Here is a 14,933-nt window from a genome sequence, read left to right on the forward strand (position 1 = left end):
CACTAGAACTGATAAATGAATTCAGCAAGGTAGCAGGACACAAGAATAATATATAGAAATCAGTGGCATTTCTTTACACTAACAATAAATATCAGAAAGGGAATGTAAAAATATATATATATTTTAAAATCACACCAAAAAATAAACCTGACCAAGAATTAAATAACTTATGTACTGAGAATTATAAAATATTAATAAATGAAATTAAAGAGGATTCAAAGAGATGGAAAGCTATCCCATGTGCTTGGATTGGAAGAATTAATATTGTTAAAATGTCCATACTGCCCAAAGCAATCTACAGATTTAATGGATATCAAATTACCCATAACATTTTTCACAGAACTAGAACAAATAATCCTAAAATTTATATGGAACCATAAAAGACCCAGAATTGCCAAAGCAATCCTGAGGAAAATAAGAAAGGAGGAGGCCTAATCCTCCTAGACTCCAGACAATACTACAAGGCTAGAGTAATCAAAACAGTGTGGTACTGGCACAAAACAGACATACGAATTAATGTAACAGAACAGAGACCCCAGAAATAAACCCACACACCTATGGTCAATTAATCTTTGACAAAGGAGGCAAGAATATACAATGGAGAAAAGATAGTCTCTTTAGTAAGCAGTGCTGGGAAATGTGGATAGCTGCACATAAATAAATGAAGTTAGAACATACCCTCACTCCATCTGATAGGGATGGAGTAGGCACAGGTAGTTGCAGAAGTTACAATAAAGGATCGCAGATAGAGAAATCTAGAGGACTTTGGGAGATCACCGTAAGTTAATAAATTGCTCAAAAAAGCCATCAGAACAAGGCAGGCTTGCTTGACTAGTGGAGGTGTAAGAATTGCCTCAAGTCATTGGGTGGGGGATGGGATGAAGCCTACATCCAGATTGAGACCAAGGGCATGAGTTTGAGGACCACCCTTCTGCAGATCTGAATACACATCTTACCAGATACTAAGAAGGAGCTACTAGTCCCAGAAAGGGAGAGGCAGGCTTTTCCAACCGCCACTCCCCTTGGAGGATAAAACTGTAGCCCACCCGATCCTTGGGGCAGAGCTTCCATGCCTGCCCTTCTGCACATCTCACAAGTGTCCTATCTTAGTAAACTTATTTCTTGCTTATCACTTTGTCTCTCACTGAATTCCTTCTGCGCAAAGACATGAAGAACCTGAACCTCAGTGAGGCCAGACACAGGGTGAGTGAATCTAATTTAAAACCATGGGTTCAAATCCCAATCTGGGTTTTGGCTGCGTTCAAGTCCTGGCATGCGGGTTCAAGTTTCAACTTGGGTTCTGGGGAGGTTCAGGCCATTAGTACTGTTGGTTTCACATTCATGCATTTAAAAAATAAACTCACAATGCTTAAAGACTTAAAAACTCCTTGAAAAGAGAGTTCCCACTGTGGCTCATCAGGTTAAGAACCCAACTAGCATCCATGAGGATGTGAGTTTGATCCTTGGGTTAAGGATCTGGCGTTACAGTGTAGGTCGCAGACATGGCTCAGATCCTGCTTTGCTGTGGCTATGGTGGGGGCCAGCAGCTGCAGCTTTGATTTAGCCCTAGCCTGAGAAGAGATCACAGTCAAAACATTCTCTGACACAAATCATTCCAATGCTTTCTTAAGTTGTCCCCCAAGGCAACAGAAATAAAAACAAAAATAAACAAATAAACTATCCTGTCTGTGGCATTTTTTTATATAAGCCTGGGCAAACCAAGACATGTGGTTTATCCCCCACACCATGCAGATTTAGTAGACTCCAGGCTTGGACTTTAGGTTGGCAGTACCAACTACTGTTGACAAAATAAAGGCTATTCTTCTGATCTTTGCCTAACTTTCAGAATCATCAAAAGTCAGGTTTTTTTGTTTTGTTTTGTCTTTTTAGGACCATACCCATGGCATATGGAAGTTCCCAGGTTAGGGGTCAAATCAGAGCTGTAGCTGCCGGCCTATGCCACAGCCATAGCAATGCCAGATCCAAGCCACATCTGCAACCTACACCACAGCTCGCAGCAACACTGGATCCTTAACCCACTGAGCAAGGCCAGGGATCAAACCCACATCCTCATGGATATTAGCTAGGTTCATTACCACTGAGCCACAACGGGAACTCCTAAGAGTCAGGTGTTCTTATGTAGCTTTTAACTATGTCATGGTTTCTATCCTTCTCATGTGAATCATTGTTACCTTGACTTTTTTTATCCTTGCTAGAAGGTCTAAAGGTAAAAACTTTAAGTCTCAATAAAATAGGAAAAAAAAATTTTTTTTTTTTTTGTCTTTTTGCTATTTCTTGGGCCGCTCCCATGACATATGGAGGTTCCCAGGCTAGGGGTTGAATCGGAGCTGTAGCCACCGGCTTACGCCAGAGCCACAGCAACGCGGGATCCGAGCCGCGTCTGCAACCTACACCACAGCTCACGGCAACGCCGGATCCTTAACCCACTGAGCAAGGGCAGGGACCGAACCCGCAACCTCATGGTTCCTAGTCGGATTCGTTAACCACTGCGCCACGACGGGAACTCCGGAAAAATTTTTAAAAACTTGAAAAGTGGAATAGATTCATTTCTGGTAGTATTTGGTAGCTGGTAGTATTTTCTACATACTATCCTAATGACATTCTAATTAGTTTGTAAACAAAGATTTACCAGTAAAGTAAGGCCATATAAAGTTTATAAACAAAGATTTACCAGTAAAGTAAGGCCATATAAAAATGGAAGGTGATTGGAGTTCCCACCTTGGCACAGTGGGTTAGGGGTCCAGTCTGTCTCTGCAGAGGTGCTGGTCTGATTCCGGGCTCAGTTCAGTGTGGGTTAAGGATCTGGATTGCTGCAGCTGTGGTGTATGTCGTAGCTCTGGCTCGGATTCAATCCCTGGCCTGGGAACTTCCATATGCCATGGGGGCAGCCTTAAAAAAAAAAAAAAAAAAAAAGCATTTAACAAAATCTAACACCCTTTTTCTTTTTTTTCTTTTTTTTTTTGGCCACACCTATAGCACATAGAAGTTTCCTGGCCAAGGACTGAGCCTGAGCCAAAGCAGTGACAATGCTAGACCCTTAATCCACTGAGCCATCAGGAAACTCCCTCTAACACCCTTTCTTGATTTAAAAAAAAAACACTCAGAGATGGGATTACAATGGCAGAATAGAAGGACTGGAGCTCAACTTCTCTCCTAAAAACAACAAAATCTAACATGCTGAGCAATCTTCAACCAAATGGACCAGAAACCTTCAAAAAGATATCCTACTCCAGAAGACAACAAAGAGAAGGCCACATCAACAGGACTGGAGCTGACTGGAAGAAGAAATAGACAAGAAGAGGAAACATTCATTCACATTTAAATGTAACAATGAATATGACACAGAATATGTACTCAAGAAGCTCAAAGCACAAGGCATTCTATTTCTTTCTTGTTCAATTTCTAAAACAAGGAAAACTCCCTCAAATAAATCTTTAGAAAAACTTTCTAAATCTTCTTTATGTAGCTGGCCTAACTAACCTTAAAAAAACTCACTAGACGTAAGAAGCAAAGCTACAGAAGTATAGAAGAAAATAAGGGAGATAGAGTTCTATGATCTGAAGATGGAGGTTTTGAAACCCAACTGTCACCAAAAAAGACAACTGATTTGATCTTATAGCATTACAAGATATCTATAGGGACTAAAACCAAAGAGACAAGTGCCATATTTAACAGGTCAAAGATTAATGCCCAGAAATGTGTTATTTTTTAAAAGGTCTGAAAATTTGATATGAGAAAAGACAACTGGGTGGAGAAACTATAAAAGGATATAAACAAGAAGTTCAAAGAAGATGAAATTTCACTGGTCAAAGAAAACAAAAGAAGAGCTCTGAATAATCAAGGAAGTACAAATTGAAATGACTTTCATTTCTATTAGACTGAATAATGCTGCATAGTGCATTGGAGAGGATGCAAGAAACCAGCTTTCTTATACACCATAGATAGGAGTGTAAATTGGTAAAGCCTATTCAAAACCAATTCGAAAAAACCTATCAAGATGTTAAATGTACAACATCTTTTCATTTAACAAGTCTACTAATAAGAATCTATCCTTTAAAAATATTTGCATGTGTGCACAAAGATGTATTTACAATGATGTTCACTGTAGCATGATACATTATGGGGGGGAGGGGAATGGAATAAAAAAATGCCCATCAAAAATAAATAAATAAATTAATTAATTAATTAAAAATACTCAAGGAGTTCCCTGATGGCACAGCAGGTTAAGGCACTGTTGCTGCTGTGGTGTATGTTCAGTTCCCAACCTGGAAATTTCTACTTGCTGTGAGCACAGCCAAAAAAAAAAACACACATTCAAACAAACTAGAAATAAAAGGTAACTCCCTCAGCCTGATAAAAGAATCTAAGAAAAAACAACAGTTAACATCATAGTTAATGGTGCAAGACTGAAAGCTTTCCCCCTGAGATCAGGAGTAAGACAAGGATTCTGCTTTTACCACTTCTATTCATCACTGTACTGGAGGTTCTAGCCAGGGAAGTTAGGCAAGAAAGATATAAAAGGCATCCAATTGGGAAGAAATAAAATTATCGCTATTCACAGATGACATGATCTTATATACAGAAAATCCTAAAGAACCCAGAAACAATCTATTAGAGCTAATAAACAAATTCATCAAGGTCGTAAGACCAAAGACCAATATACAAAAATCAGGTGTTATACTCTGTTAGTAATAAAAAATCCAAAAAAATTTTTCAATCAAGTTTTTAATCAAAAAAAAATAAAACACTTAGAAATAAGTTTAAGAACAAGACCTGTCTGCCAAAAACCACAAAACATCATAAAAGAAAGGAGACCTAAATAAATGGAAAGATATTCTGTGTTTGTGGAATGGAAGATTTAACACTGCTGAAATGGTAATACTCTCCAAACTGATCCACAGATTCACTGAAAAATTCCTGTCAAAATCCCAGCTGACTTTATTGCAGAAATTGACAAGACAATGCTAAAATTCATGTAGAAATGCAAGAGATTCAGCGTAATCTCTTGCTGATTCAAAATAATCTTGAAAAAGAACAAAGTTAGAGTGCCTCTTGATTTCAAAACTTACTATAAGGCTACAGTAAGTTGAGTAAGTCTTGAGACTGTGGGGTACCATAATAAAAATAGACATATAGATTAAAGGAATAGAACTGAGAGTCTAGAATAGACTCACACACTTATAGTCAATTATTTTCAACAAGGGTGCCAAAACAATTCAATTGGAAAAGAATAGTCTTTTTGACAAATGGTGCTGGGACAGACAGACATTTACATGTGAATGAAGTACCTCTCTACTCCACAGCACATACAAATATTAAATAAAAATGGACCAAACAAATGTAAGAGCTAAAACTATTAAACTCTTAGAATAAAACAGGTATAAAAATATTTGCAAATCATATATCTGATAAGTCTCTAGTATCTAAGTATATAAAGTACTCTTACAACTCAGCAATAGACAAATAACCCACTTAAAAAGTAAACAAAGGATCTAAATAGTTTTCAAAAAAAGACCCACTAATAGACTATAATCACATGAAGAAATGCTCAACATCATTAGTCATTAGGGAAAGGTAAATCAAAACAATTAGATATGGGAGTTCCTGTTCTGGCTTAGTAGGTTAAGAACCTGACTAGTGTCCATGAGAATTCGGATTCAATCCCTGGCCTCACTCAGTCAGTTAAGCATCTGGCATTGCTGCAAGCTACAGTGTAGGTTGCAGATGTGGCTCAGACCCAGTGTTGCTGTGGCTGTGGTGTAGGCCGGCAGCTGCAGCTCTGATTCTACCCCTAGCCTAGGAACTTCCATATGCTGCAGGTGTGGCAAAAACAAACAAGCAAAACTGTAAGATACCATTTCACACCTAAATGGCAATTGTGAAAAAGACAGTGACAAGGACTGATAAGAATATGGTGAAACTTGAACCCTCATATATTATGGATAGGAATGTAAAATGATGTCACTGCTGTGTATAGTTTCATAGCGCCTCAAAAAGTTAAACATAAAATTATGACTCAGCAATTCCACACCAAGTTATATACCCAAGAGTACTTAAAATATATGTTTATATAAAAATTTGTACATTAATGTTCACAGAAGCGTAACAGCCAAAAAGTGGAAACAACCCAAATTCCCATCAACTAATAAATGGGTGAATTCCATATTATATGAACAATATTTCATATATTGGAATACATAGGTATAAATCTTCATGATCTTATGGTTAGCAATGGTTTCTTAAATATAATACCTAAAGTGTAAGCAACCAAAGTAAAAATAGGTAACAGATACAATGAAATATTATTCAGCCTTAAAAAGGAAATTAAGTTCTGATACAGGCTACAACATGCATGAACCTTGAAAACATTCTACTAAGACAAAAAAAGTCCACATATTATATGATTCCATTTACATGAAATGTCCAGAGTAGGTAAATCCAGAGGCAGAAAATAGAATAAAGATAGTCTTTTCAGCAAGTAGTGCTGGGAAAATTGGACAGCCCCATGTAAATCAATGAAACTGGAACACACCCTCACACCATGCACAAAAATAAACTCAAATGGCTTAAAGACTTTGGGAGTTCCCATCGTGGCTCAGTGGTTAAAGAATCTGACTAGGAACCATGAGGTTTCGGGTTCGATCCCTGGCCTTGCTCAGTGGGTTAAGGATCTGGTGATGCTGTGAGCTGTGGTGTAGGTCCCAGACGTGGCTCGGATCCCACGTTGCTGTGGCTGTGGTGTAGGCCAGCGGCTGCAGCTCCGATTAAACCTCTAGCCTGGGAACTTCCATATGCTGTGGGAGTGGCCCTAGAAATGACAAAAAGACCAAAAAAAAAAAAAAAAAAAAAAAAAGGACTAAAGACAAGACACCATTAAACTTCTAGAAGAGAATACAGGCAAAACATTCTCTGACATCAACCTTACAAATGTTTTCTCAGATCAGTCTCCCAAGGCAACAGAAATAAAACCAAAAATAAACCAATGGGACCTAATCAAACTGACAAGCTTTTGCATAGTAAAGGAAACCATAAAACATACAAAAAGACAACTTACAGAATGGGAGAAAATAGTTTCAAATGACGCCACTGACAAGGGCTTCATCTCTAAGATATATAAACAACTTATACAACTCAACAGCAAAAAAACAAACAACCCAATTGAAAAATGGGCAAAAGACCTGAATAGACATTTCTCCAAAGAAGATATACAGATGGCCAATAAGCACATAAAAAAATGCTCAGCATCCCTGATTATTAGAGAAATGCAAATCAAAACTACCATGAGGTACCACCTCACACCAGTCAGAATGGCCATATTAATAAGTCCACAAATAACAAATGATGGAGAGGGTGTGGAGAAAAGGGAACCCTCCTGCATCGCTGGTGGGAATGTAAATTGGTACAACCACTATGGAGAACAGTATGGATGTACCTTAGAAAACTATATATAGAACTACCATATGACCCAGCAATCCCACTCTTTGTATATACCTGGACAAAACTTTCCTTGAAAAAGACACATGCATCCGTATGTTCATTACAGCATTATTCACAATAGCCAGACATGGAAACAACTTAAGTGTCCATTGACAGGGGAATGGATTAAGAAGATGTGATTAAGTGTACACGATGAAATACTACTCAACCATAAAGAAGAACAAAATAATGCCATTTACAGCAACATGGATGGAGGTACAGACTCTCATACCAAGTGAAGTAAGTCAGAAAGAGAAAGACAAATACCATACGATATCACTTATGTCTGGAATCTAATATGCGGCACAAATGAACCTTTCCACAAAAAAGAAAATCCTGAACATGGAGAATAGATTTGTGGTTGCCAAGCAGGAGAGGGAGGGAGGGGGATGGACTAGGAATTTGGGGTCAATAGATGCAAACTATTGCCTTTGGAATGGCTAAGCAATGAGATCCTGCTATATAGCACTGCAGACTATATTTAGTCACTTATGATGGAGCATAATAATATGAGAAAAAAGAATGTATATATGTATGTGTAACTGGGTCACCTTGTAAACCAGCTGTAATGGAAAAAAATTAAAATCATTATGAAAAGAAATAGAAAAATAGAACAGAGGTTTCCAGGAGTTAGAAGAGGGGGCAAATGAAAAACTAATGGATGTAGAGTTTCTACTTGGGGTGATAAAAATATTCCAGAATAACATAGAAGTAATGGTTGCTTATGAATATACTAAAAACCACTGAATTATACACTTTAAAGGGATAAGTTTTATGGTATATAAATTCTACCTCAACAAAAAATAACTAAAATAAAATGGAAAAGTGCCATTTTTCCTCCTGGAAACCAATGAAAATAAATACTCCCATCAGCCTACTAGCCCTCATTTTAGGGTAACTAGACCAGTGCATCTCAAATTATCTGCAGTGAAGGACCTGTTTGTTGTTGTTTTTTTTGACCTAGCATGGATCAATACTTTTCTCAAATACAACAAAAATGAATTACTAGAAAAATGAAAGGAAAAAATTAGACATAAAATAGAAGCCCATTTTTTTATTATCAGATTTAATAGACATTAAAATTTCTTAGGCTTCCAAGTAAGAACTTGTATTGAGTAATACTCTCAATATTTTTACCCATTTCGTTAAGACTGATATGGTGCATTTTAATTTTTTTACCATTTCATTAAGACTGATATTCCTTTTGGCACAGTGGATTAGTGATCTGGCTTGTCTCTGTGGCATCGCTGGTTCAATCCCTGGCCCAGGGAACTTCTATTTGTAGATGGATGCTAGTTAGTGGAACACATTTTGAGTAGAACTGGTCTATATCATACTTACTTCCAAAAAGAAGTAAACGTGTAAGAGGCTGGGTGGAAGACTTATAAGAGGTCTTTAGGTAATCAGGATAATTTGTACTGTTCATTTATAGACCACTATTGATGACATTGAAGCCATTCTAGGAGTAACTGAGGAAAACAAAATGAGATTTGAAGAAAATCTACAGTCCAAAGACGATAAAAAAAAAAAAAAAACCTCTCTACACCTGATAAATGAATGATCCTGGAATATATTGCTGATTTTGGATTTCAATCTGGAGCCATAAAAAAAAGGGCAACATTTATTTAGCTATGAGGACCAAAAAGGGGGAAAAGTTAGTTTGCTTTGTTTGCTAGGAGGTATATTAGAACAGATTATAATGTAATGCTCTTTAAAAAAATTGTTCATTAAGTGATCTTATTTTACTTACTAAACCAAAATCTATTTGTGTTTTCATGTAAGAGTACTGAAAATCTCTTCCTCTTCCCAAACTTAGGAAGAAATAATCTTCAAGTTCTGAGTTTTACTAATACCACTTCTGCATCTACCTCTTTAAAAACTTCAGGATTAATGAGCTTTTTTTTATGTTTTATAAAGTCTTCTCCTCCTATTTCTAATAGTAATTTGTCTTATGCATCTAAAAAAATTGAATAAAGGCTTAATCATCACTATTTGGCAAAACACAAATTTGGTTTTTTTCTTCCAAGAAAATTCATATGGATTTTTTACATTACTCTTTATCATTCGCTATATTATTATTGTACCAAACCACTATTGTTTGTTGTTGCCATTTTTCAAAAACTAAGGTAAGCCAGCATCTAGTTAACTGAAGCATCAGAATGTTATCTAGGTGGCAGTATCTGCTCTTAGTTTAAGATAGAGTGTAACTCAGTCCCCTAGCTTGAATAAATATTTGTATTCTCTAGCTCTCCATTTAATGCAGCAGGAGGATTTTTATAAGCTCAATTCAACAGTACCTTTCAAAGGGCAAATTGTTAAAATTATGCAGTGTTGACACGAACTTTCAGGATTTGCTTCGTAATTGTTCAAAATATTTCTACATCATCCAGTTTTACTGGAAGGGTGAAATATGCAAGTCACAACACCAAAATCACACAGCTGTTTTAAAGGATATCTTTAAAAATATCCAAGTGTGTTGGGGAAAAGTGGGGTATTTATTACCTATGGAATTTCAATAATGTGTTAACTATGCCTCAGCCACAGGCAGAGTTTCTGCAATAAAATTAACATTTGTGTGTGTGTGTAGCTTTTGTTTTGCTATAGTTGGAAGTACATTAATTAGCCAGGTTTCCTGCCTGTGTTAGGTACAATGATGACCTCTTTTTCTTGCCAGATAGCTCTAATCCATATGAGGGGCCCATTGTCCAGACACTTGACAGATAGGAAGTACTACATGCCCATTAGAGTCTCGCCTCAATTGAAGCCAGAGCAACATAAGGTCCAAGAGACTCATTAGTTCACTGGCACAATCATGTCCTGAGAGTAAATGAAACCCTCTGTCTCCTTATGGCTCTCATCTGCTCTGGACTTTGAAAGAAAACTGTCTCTGTTTTGTTCAGCACAGCAGTGGATCTTTCACATGGTGAGATCCCCTTCTTAACAGCACAAAACTGTTAAATCTATCAGAGAAGTTTTATATGTGAATTCTGATTAGCACTCTTGAGCCTCAAGCTGCTGGCAATAGTAAAATGAGTTCACTCCCTTGTACCTTTTTTTAAAAAACCCACATGATCGGTTTCTCAAACAATGCACTTTCCTTCTTTGGGGCTATCATTAACACATACCACAGAACGCTTGTTTCCAAATTCAGGCCTTATATTCAGATTCAGGTCTCACTAGAAGGAGATTAGGAGTTAGGTTCTCTACCTAAAAATCTATGGCTTCAAAATCAAAGGAGAAAATTTGGTATAATAAAACAATCACTTCAAGTAATTAAGTGAAAGAAGCCAGAGGACCAGATTAAATTAGTGAAATGTTTTAATTACAGAACATTTGAAAAGAAGCATAGTCTATTATCTTTTAGCACATATAGATAGCAAAGATACTATTAGTAAACTAAGGTTAAATTTGAAAAAATCATGTATATGTGTACGGCCTATCCTAAATATAAATTAACCAACATAAATTACTGAGCTTTTACTATTCTAAATAGGAAACTAAAATTGTCTTTGATGATTTTTTGAAAATCAAGTACCATTTTTCAGGAAGTTTTTGGGAGAAGCATACATTTAACAGTAGAGCCATCTTTATAGAAGAAATGACCCATTGTTTAATACTGAATGTTTACAATGATTTGAGAAGCAAATTGTACTAATCATTTAGGAATACATTATTGGATGATGGTAAGTATCTCCCTTTACATATTGCCTATTTTATACTGATTTTAAAGAAACCAAATAAATGATATTTAATGGCAAGTTGCACTCAACAACTTACCTACCTTCCACTATCTACTTACATTTACAATAAAAGTATTGAATGCTTATTACTGATTAGGTAGGTACTGTGCTAGAAACTTTTATAGACATTATTTTATCTTTCCAACAACACCATGTGGGAAAATACTACTACTGGCCTCATTTTACATATAAGAAAACTGAGACTTATTGAGGATTTCTCACACCATGTCTCAGGCTAAATGGAAAGAAATTTGGGGTTTAAACTCATTTACCACATTTTCCACTAGCATCTTGTACAAAGCAGAAAGTTCAGGAGTTCCCATTGTGGCGCAGCGGAAATGAATCCGACTAGGAACCATGAGGTTGTGGGTTTGATCCCTGGCCTTGCTCAGTGGGTTAAGGATCCAGCGTTGCCCTGAGCTATGGTGTAGGTGGCAGACTCCGCTCAGATTCTGAGTTCTGTGGCTGTGGTGTAGGCCGTCAGCAACAGCTGCGATTAGACCCCTAGCCTGGGAACCTCCATATGCAGCGGGTGCGGCCCTGAAAAGACAAAAAGACAAAAAAAAAAAAAAAAAAGTTCAGTTTCACTTGTCCCAGATCATGCAAGGTACAAGTGTGTTGCTTAAAGTATAGAAGGACAGTTTAGCTTACACATGCTTCCTGCTACTAACATACACTTGGACAACTGACAACTTTGTGAGGCATCACAACTACAGCCTGAAGAAATCAGAAGAGAAAATGTCATCAATGGAATTCCCCTATGGTAAGACTCTGGTGGAGAACTGCTTCTGGGAAGGTGCAGGAGAGTTTGGAAGCTGGGAAATCATGCCCTATAGTTCCACTCAAAAGATGGGTGTTAAGAAAGTGGGAAAAAGTTAAGAAAGGATTTCCAACAAAATGCAGAGTAACCTGGGAGGAGTCTGGGGAGCATTACTTCAGCTATATCATTCTAAGAATTGCAAGTATCAAATTTTTCAAATATAAAAAATACATATTTTATCCTAAGTAAAATATTAGTTACTACCTGATAGCTTTAACAATTAATAATCATTTGTATGCATCTGGCACCTTTCTTCTAAAGAGCTCAAAGCACTTTACATTTGTTATCTCATTAATTCCCAACATTGTCCCTGTGGGGAAGGTAATAAGTATTTTAACATTTAAATGTTTATCTTTCAGAATTTCTCAAGCATACATTAATTATATTTCCAAAAATGTAAATGTTCATTAGTTTTATTTTACTGTTCCTCTGGCTTTACTGTGCATAACAAATTTGTTCAACTCTTTAAATGTGCTAATCACAGTAAATCTTATTTGGAAAACTAGAAATTAAGATGCCAGGATAATGTGAGGGTGGAGGTGGTAGAGAGGGAGGAAGCATTTGACTTTGCCTTTCTCACTGGGAGAAGTTTCATCCAATCCACTGCAAATGCAAATGAAATGAATGTACTGTGCCTCTTCTCTATCTTTTCTGCATCCTATTGTTTCCAAAAGGTGTCCCCTAAGAGGGTAAGGGCTGTATCTAAAAGCCTAGGCAGAATGAGCTAAGATTTATATCTTTGTTTTGTTAATGATCTTATCAATGTGAAACATAAAACTGATGCATTCTATTAGGAGTCACATCCCAAAGAGTCACAGAATAATAAGGACCAGAAACTTGTCTCCCCAGTCTCTCTCTCTCTGAACTGGCCATACCTTCCTCAATTTTCTAACTGGAAAAACAGCAGATAGTTAATACCTGCTCCTTAGGGAAATAGTCAAGATTAATTGGCCAATGTTGGGAAAGTGTTTCAAATATGAAGCGTTCTACATAAATGTTTAAAAGTAGTATTATTACATTGCAACTTCAAGTGGAAGTTTTAATTTTGAAATGTGATTATACACTTTCTAAAGAAGCCCCTTCATAACCACATATATAGATTTATTTTTCACTCTAACAGTCTAACTCATGGTTGTGAAACTTTATTGCACTTGATGGAGGGCCCTGGCTTTTATTAGTTTTAAGCTGCTGGTTTCTGGGGTATTTATATAAATGAAGGAAAGATACCAAAACAGTAAATAATATGCATGTCCCTGCTGTTTAAAAATCTGTTGGTAAAAACAACTTTTGTCTTGTTATAAGAAAAGCCTAAACATAGCAGAGAAAAAATATAGCTTTGGCCTCTATGCACAAGTGTTTTTTTTTGTTTGGGGGGGTTTGATGGTGGTTTTCCCCCCAAGCATTTCTTTTCCAATCTGCAAACATTTTGTTTCACTTCCACATTTGTCACTAAATATATCATACATGCGTGAGTATATGTATGTATGGAGAGAGAGAGAGAAATGAATAAAATGCTACGTTTTAAGGTTTTTTTATTTAACAAAATGTTAAAAAAAAAAAAAAGTATACCATATGGCTAATTATAGCTCCCAGAAACAAAAGGCCACACCTATGTTTACTGCAATTGCCTCATAAGGAATGTTACGATGAAATCATGGTTCCATAAACTTGACAACAAAACAGCAAAATAAACTTCAAATTCCAATTCAAATTTTGCTTCATTTAAAGACTCATGCCACTTTGCTTCCCAGGAAAGGACACAAAATACTTACTTTGCAATCACTGAAAAACTCAAAATTACCTAACAATATACTCTTTATCTCCAGATTTCCTTTACAATGCTTTTCTACTTATTATCTCGGTTTTTTTTTTTCAAGTTGAATATCTATAGCCACAATTCCTAAGCCAAAAAATTATAGATCATTTGCATCAATAGCGAAAAATCAGAAAGGTCTAAATGATCAACAATGCTTAAAAATAATGACAGCTAGGAGTTCTCCTATGTGAACTATGTTAAGGATCCAGCACTGTCACTGCAGGAGCTTGGGTTGCTGCTGTGGCACGGGTTTGAGCCCTGGCCTGGGAACATCACATGCCAGAGGTGTGGCCAAAAAAATTATGAATAGCTGTATAAGGGACCTCTGTACAGCCATTAAGAAAATCATGTTACTGCACTTAATATATAGGATCCAGCCATTTCACTCCTAGTCATTTACCTAAGAGAAAAGAAAGCATATACGAAGATTTGTACATGAATATTCACAGCAGCTTTATTTGCAATAGCCCCAAACTGGAAACAACTCAAACATCCATTAACAGGTAAGATGGAAAAACAAATTGTAGGATAACCTTACAGTGGAATACTACTTGTGACAAAAAGCAGATCAATAGTGCTTGGGGGTGGGACATGGGATGGTAGGGAAGTAAGAGGAGGTGCAAGAGGATTACAAGGGAGCAGAAGGAAAACTCTGTCTGGGTCTTCATTATATTGACTATGAAAATGGTCCCTTTTGGATGTGCACATATGTCAAAACATCAAATTGTACACCTTAAGTATGTGCAGTATTTGAATATCATATATGCCTCAAAAAGTTATTTTTTAAAAAATCATGTATTAGGAGAATATGTTCTATTAGAGGAAAATGAAGTGATATTTAATTATTATTAAGAAGCATATTTTAAAACAGCATGAAAACTATAACTCCAAATTATAACTTTAAAAAATGTGTACATATATGTATACAAATACACACAAATACATAAAACTGTAAGGATAATCTCCCAAATGTTAACAGTACTTCTTTTTTTTTTTTTTTTTGTCTTTTTGTCTTTTGTTGTTGTTGTTGTTGTTGTTTCTTGGGCCGCTCCCGCAGCAT

At 36.5% G+C, this 14,933-nt stretch overlaps 1 protein-coding gene and 1 long non-coding RNA gene across 5 annotated transcripts in view; one reads left to right on the forward strand and one right to left on the reverse strand.

Annotated features, from left to right (window-relative positions):
- The window catches only part of IQCH (IQ motif containing H), a 226,439-nt gene extending 214,805 nt beyond the window's left edge, over positions 1–11,634 (forward strand). Inside the window, exon 21 of the mRNA XM_021100401.1 lies at positions 8,930–11,634. Coding sequence (XP_020956060.1) covers positions 8,930–9,058 — 129 coding nt within the window. The 3' untranslated portion in view covers positions 9,059–11,634. The remainder of the gene's footprint in view (positions 1–8,929) is intronic.
- The window catches only part of LOC110261942, a 181,971-nt gene that overhangs the window by 153,079 nt on the left and 13,959 nt on the right, over positions 1–14,933 (reverse strand). The gene's annotated exons all lie outside the window — the stretch shown is intronic.

The sequence above is a fragment of the Sus scrofa genome, chromosome 1, assembly GCF_000003025.6.
Source record: "Sus scrofa isolate TJ Tabasco breed Duroc chromosome 1, Sscrofa11.1, whole genome shotgun sequence".
Taxonomy (NCBI): Eukaryota; Metazoa; Chordata; class Mammalia; order Artiodactyla; family Suidae; genus Sus; species Sus scrofa.